General features: G+C 32.4%; 1 protein-coding gene across 1 annotated transcript; it reads right to left on the bottom strand.

Annotated features, from left to right (window-relative positions):
• Window positions 1-481: 481 nt before the first annotated feature.
• On the bottom strand, window positions 482-1675 carry LOC145066793 (immune-associated nucleotide-binding protein 1-like). Its single transcript, XM_079014063.1, has 4 exons — window positions 1447-1675; window positions 1086-1363; window positions 787-948; window positions 482-682 (listed from the first exon to the last, which is right to left on the bottom strand). The coding sequence occupies exons 1-4, from the start codon at window positions 1673-1675 to the stop codon at window positions 482-484; spliced, it is 870 nt and encodes a 289-aa protein (XP_078870189.1).
• Window positions 1676-6651: the final 4976 nt, after the last annotated feature.

The following is a 6651-nucleotide window of genomic DNA, read 5'->3' as shown; positions in this document are numbered from 1 at the left end:
TAACTTCAAAACCAAACTTACCACTAAACAAAAATATAACAAAAAGAAAAAAAAAAACTATAAGAAGGTTCAACTGCATCATATCTAGCGAGTCTTCTATGTTTTCTATCTCCTCATTTAACCTCTTTTGTTCAGTTCTTGCAGCCTCTTCAGTCGTCAACCGAGCATCCCGTTCTTTTCCCAATAGTAGTTCAAGCCTCTCAAACTGTAAACCAAGAATATATATATATATATATATATATATATATATATATATATATATATATATATATATATATATATATATATATATATATATATGAAATATACTAAAACCTACGTACGTATGTTTGGCAAAACTAAAGGCTAGTAGCTGAGCTAGTAGATGGAGGTATATCTTTTATTTTTGTAGAAATGTTAATGAAAAACATTTAAATAGATGTAGCTTTTTGCTTAAAAGTTTTCTGTCTTTCTTATTACTCCCTAATAAAACTTTTTTTAATTAGAGTTTTTTTCTTAAAATCTTAATGTCAAAAATCTTTTGCCAGACATACCCCTGATCAAAATAAAGATAACTGTGTGGGGCTACCATTTCATTTTTTTGCATAAACTTCCCCTCAAACATGTTCTCTAGCAGCAATAAAAGCTCATCTTCAGTGTACTGCTTAGTCACTTTCAATGATTGAAACTTTTCTGCTTGACCCTGAAGTTTATTGGCATGACAATTAAAAAACCTTGTCATTAATTAATTATATGTCCGTTAACCTAAAAACAACAAGGATATATATATAGTGAAAAAAGTTTCACCTTAAATTCAGTATACATTTCCTTGCATGGTCGTCCACCATTCTTTTCTAACACCATGTTTACAAGAGAAAGAAGCTCTTGTACCTGATCACCTTTCTTAGTTTGATTTTTCGTCATGTTATCAAAAAGTACACAACGATTCCCACAAAAGCAAAGGATTTTCTGTAGCAACAAAAGAACTTTCATTAACCATAATATGTAGGAGTAATTAAAAGGAACATCTATGATCTAAACCATGAATGAAAATGACATGATAAAAAATATAGAATCATAAAAAGATATGTAACTAAGTACTCCACCTTCAATGTTTCTGGACAATCATATAAGAAATCATCAAAAGTCCTGCCGTGACTTGCTAGTTCATCTCCACCAGTGAAAACAATGATCATGTAGTCATAAATTCTCCCTCCAAACAAACTCAGTAATCTACCTATTACAGCTTCTTCTTCTTCAGAAAAGCCACAGGAAACTGAGAACACAACTAAAACAGCATGAACACCATTGGTGCCCATATTCATGCAACTGACAATCTCCTTCTCAATAAGCTCATCAGAACCAACAGAAGAATCAAATAGTCCTGCCAGATAGCAACCGTTAGAAAATAAAAGTGGATTGTATTGTATACACAGCTAAAAAGGAAAATCTTGTGATGTTAAATACCATGAGTATCAATCACATTAAGCATCCGGCCATCTGTCAGCATAGTTTTCCTCAAAAGGGAAGTATCAGCTGTTACACCAAATGAACTTGGCTTTGACTCGAACACATCCATTCCAACGATGCTATTTCCGGTGACAGTTTTCCCGTTTCCCGTCTTCCCAACCAATACAAGCGTTAGATCAGGAGAAATATACTCATAATCGTCCTCTAATGAACATCCCCCCATCATAAAGAAAGGATATCTATCAAAAAGAACATGATCATTAGGGTGTTGAAAGATTAAAGCGATAAGATTACTTGATCATACCAAATTAAAACGACTACGAATTTTAAAGCAAGAAATTTCCAGGGTTTGCTGTTGAATAGACGATGATGAAGCTTGAAAATTTTATTAACAATGAAAACTGAATGGATAAAAAAGAAAGGGAAACCTATTTATACTCTAGCTAGCTAGAAAACGTAACAAATACTAAAATGGCGTCAAACATCGTTGTTTACCAGGTCTTCAAGCTGACTAACTCTAATGACCGTTTGACGATAGTTTTGAATTAATATCCAACAGGGAAACTTAACAGTCGCCGAGCAAAGTGATTGTTCAGTAACCCAAAATCGCAGATTTGCAACATTTACAGCATAATACTTTTGATTAATCGATAACTTAGTGAACTTGATAACCAGTAACTATTTGATATAAAATTCAAAATTTCTATTATTTCGTAAAGTTTGGATAGGAAAAAAATAGGTTGTTTATTGCTTATTGCTTAATTCCACCGCAATAAACAAAATTTAAGTGTTTGGATATGAGGTTTTAAAAATCAGCTTATTGCGGTAGGAATAAGCAAAATAAGCTGATTTTAATAAGCAAGGGGGAATGCTTATTGCTTATTGCTTATTGACCATTTTACTCATATAAGTTGTTTTATTTTGCCAAACACTTAAATGTTTATTGTTTATTGTTTATTCCCACCGCAATAAACTAATCCAAACACATTTTAAAAAAATGTTTATTCTCACCCAATAAGCAAATAAGCAATTAGCTAATAGACTAAAAATTATTTATCCAAACAGCTCCTAATAGTATTATCTTTCATCATTCAAAATGTGAATGGGGGTTTGGTTTAGAATTTTATTAGGATTAAAAAGATTTGAATTTAAAATCCTATAAAATCTATTGTTTATTTAAAAAAAAGAATCTACGAAATCTCATTATTTAGGGATATTATAAAGACCCACATAAGAATGAGATCTTACTTCGTTTTACGTTTTTATAAGACTGTCATCGTAAGGTGATTCCTATCAAAATGAACTCATATTCAAATTTGTTCGCAAAATATTAGATGTACAATATACATTATAACTTGATGTTTATTAAGATATTGATAGTAAAATCAATTCTAACTTGTTAAGCATGAATCATATTTTTTTTGTTGTTACAAACCTTAAAAATTAGCAAGAAACTAGAAAAAGAAACAAGTGCATTGTGGTCATATAAAACTGCATGAATAAGATCACAAATAGAATCCTTAACTAGAAAAAGAAACAAGTGCATTGTGGTCATATAAAACCGCATGAGTAAGATCACAAATAGAATATCATGATTGTCATGAGCCTAATTTGAAATGAATTGATAAAGCGATGATGTTTTATGAGACTTTTTGCAACTTGTGATGTTCGATCTCCTCTTGAATAAATGAATTTTTAAGGCTCAACTATATAATAAAACAAAAGAGATGAGATCGGATCGTGTTAAGATTTCAAAATCCTAGTTAGGATCCTAAGATTCTCGTATATATCTTGCTTAATGTGATCGAGATCGTTTTTCTCTTTGTAGGATTTTAAAATTATAAGATTCTAAGATTAAGATCGAGATCTTAACAACCATGAATAATACTATGTTCATGATCTTAAAAACCAAACTACAAAAGATAATGATTTTATTTTTTATACTTTTATGCATACATATATCCTCTCTTTAATAAGTCTTTTTCCAACCAATATTAGGCCTCTATCTCTTATGTTAATTAGTAGGCGTTGTGCATAATGTAGTTAAGATACTTTATGCATAATATAATTAGACTAAATTAAAGAAATGGTCTTTCTGTTTATTATAAAAAAATACACCTCAAGTCCAACCCTTTTTTTCTCACCATTCATCCCTGCCCTTACTTTAGAGTTTAGAGTCAAGAACAATTGAAAAAAACTTTCCATGGTCTTGACATTGGCAAAGCTTATCAAACCTTTGATGAGTTGATACAAAAAGCTTCCAAGTGTGTTTCGGAAGATCCCTAATTGGATACAAAGAGACAATTTTAACTACCCAATTGGTAATTTCAAAAAAATAAACTTTGATTAGTGATGAAAGTTTATCGATTTCTAAGAAGATTGATCAAGTTAAAAGCTTTAAGGTCTAGTCAAGAGTTCTTCAATAGAAGCTATTGGTTTTTCATCGAGTTTGCTCAATTTATTGTTCTTTTATAAAATATGAGCACATAAGCTTACCCCACAATCACTACTAGAAAAATAGCCTTTTACGACGCGCAAATTACGACACTCATTAACTTATGTTACGCAAACGAGAGTGACATTAAAAAAGTGTCATCTCTTCAGAAAATTTAAGGATTTAGGTCACGCATTACTGCGTGCCTTTAAATTAGTGTCAAAAGAAAAAAAATTAAAAACACGAAGGGCGCTGTACCTTAAATGCGCGCCCTCTATATGTGTCGCTTTATAATTTTAATGAACGCGCGTTCCTTAGTTACAAGCGGGAAAAGAAAAGCCAAAAAATTAGAAAAGCCCGCTACCCTCCCTACCTTAAGAATTTTCACACATCTTTCATTCTCCTCACACTGTTGTGCAACTTCTCAATCAAAGATCGAAGGTTACGATTTCATCTCCATCTCTCGACTTCATCATCTCAATCAAGAAAAAGGGCTTCTGATTTCCATTCATCTACTTCATCGTTGTTGTAATTTCACCTTCTTCATCTTCTGTTGTTATTGAGAATACTCACGAACAGTTTTCTTGCACTATTCCTTGACCTGCTTCCTTCTAGATACGCTTCTGATCGAGAGATTCAGGTTAGGGCTTTCAAGGCGCCGTGGAAACTGTAATGGTGTTCATTGTGGTGGAGGGATTAGGGTTTCTAGAGTGAGAGACGAAAGGGGAAATTGAGGTAAATATCCGCAGAAGGAAGCATGTAATGTTGTTCTTTATTAACCGACGACTCAGGGTTTTAACTTTCACCACTGCTGCTGCTTCGCCACCTAAGCGAATCGACACTCATAACGCACCTTCCACTGCAACGAAGCACTAGGATGCTTTATGATTGGTCTCGCATCAAGGTTCCACAGAGCCCAAATCATTTGAACTAGAAACCTTCAGGTACTATCACTATAAGATCTCACCTCCTCTCCCCTTGCCGGCAACATCAGGTCCGACGACCTTAGGATTACTTCTTCTATTGCTCTAACTTACAAGCCCTGTGTCTTATTAAGCTGTGTTTCGGTTGATTTTTTTCCCTATGTTTTCATTCTTCTACCAGAACCCTATCTTGCTAAATCCTTTTGTTTTCGCAGTTAAATTTTTCTAGACCAAGATTTTGTAGACAGGAAGCAGGTGGCAGAGAAGCCCTAGACCAAGATTTTGTAGAAAATTTTGGTGTTGAATCAACAATTTTTTGTTAACAGGTTTTCCATTTTTAATCATTCATTTGTTCTTCCCACCATTTTTATTAGGTTCTCAATTTACTTAACAAACTTTAGTTCAGTTCTTCTCAGGCACCCATGCCATTACATGTGCCCTGTTTGCTTTCTTGAGGCCTGGTGATGAGGCACTTAATCTACTCATTTAGAAAGCATAAAATTTATTCATTAATTTTTATTAGCTTTTGGCAGTTGGGTCATCACTGACCAGCTGTACAGTTTTACAATGACAAAAACAAGTATAGGTAAAACAAAACACCAGTTGTACAGTTTTACAATGACAAAATCAAATATGCCATTGGAATATTTTGAATCCATACACCTATGTGATCTACTTTCAGCAAAGTTGTATCTAATTAATAGAAAGGGTTTTTCCTATATGTTCCTATACAGATTAAGCACAACAATATGGAAAAAGACTAAAAAATATGTATGAAAGATGTATGTATGTATTTTTTTTACTGTTTACATCATGACCAATCAGCAGAGGTGGTGGCAATAGCATAACATAACCAAATAAAATATTGATTCATCCCACTCCTTCCTAGATCACCTTTTTTTCTTTTTGTTTTTAATAAAATAATATAATATATATTTAACTAATTATTGATATCATCATCTACTATGGTAGATGTCGTATGATTATGAGCCCCTTCTAAGTTATTCCTTGGAATTGTTAAAATTAGGGCTAATGAAATTTGTTTGTTTCAGGTGGCAACCTCATTGAATATGTATGAATGCTTTCTTCTTCAATCTGGTTCTTCATTGTTCACCTGGCATGGAAACCAGAGTAGTGTTGAACAGCACATCATAGCTGCAACAATCGCCGAATTTTTGAAGGTATGGGATGCCCTGATTGGTTTAAAAATAATTTTTTAAATACAAAAAGAAATATTGATTGTATTTTAGAAATTGGTAAAGACTAATGACATAATGATTAATTAAACCTTTCAGGAGAGTTTAATATCTCATAGTAGAAAACTGAGAAATTCAAAGCCAAACCAAGTCTAATTGGATGAGTAGGTGCCAGGTCAGATGCAGGAATAGTTGTTGCAGCCTTCAAGAAATAGCATTGTACTTTCATTAATTTATTTATTATAGCATTTTATTTTTAAATTACAATGAATAAAAAGAAAGAAACTGAAAGTAGAATGGTGTAATGGGAAGAAATGAAATAACCTCATAAGCTTTCAGAGACTAATCTTTAACCTCCTTATGATCTCCACTTGATTTAAATTCAGCCAAGTAACGAAAGTAATCACCCTTCCTGATGATATTAAATTTTTTTAAAAAATAAAATCACAAAGGTTATTTAGCAAAGTATTTGTGATATTTAAAAGAAACATACATTTTATGATAGAAGATGAACTTGCAGTTATATGCAATGACATAATTGCAACAATCGATCACCATTTGCAGTTATATGCAATGACATACATTTTATCAGAAAGTTGAGTTTTTGATGATAATTTTGAATCGTATCGTATCTTGTTTTGGTTGAATT

The sequence above is a fragment of the Lactuca serriola genome, chromosome 8 (assembly GCF_051521515.1).
Source record: "Lactuca serriola cultivar US96UC23 chromosome 8, Lser_US96UC23_V15, whole genome shotgun sequence".
Lineage (NCBI taxonomy): Eukaryota > Viridiplantae > Streptophyta > Magnoliopsida > Asterales > Asteraceae > Lactuca > Lactuca serriola.
The sequence above is the reverse complement of the archived record's forward strand: the minus strand, read 5'-3'. Positions and strand labels throughout refer to the sequence as shown.

Excerpts from the sequence above, each read along its gene's own strand:
- LOC145066793 (XM_079014063.1), bottom strand. The coding sequence starts at position 1,675 with ATGATGGGGGGATGTTCATTAGAGGACGATTATGAGTATATTTCTCCT. Across the intron at positions 949-1,085 it reads ATTGTCCAGAAACATTGAAG|AAAATCCTTTGCTTTTGTGG; the intron begins GTGGAGTACTTA and ends TTGTTGCTACAG. Across the intron at positions 683-786 it reads AAATGTATACTGAATTTAAG|GGTCAAGCAGAAAAGTTTCA; the intron begins GTGAAACTTTTT and ends AATAAACTTCAG.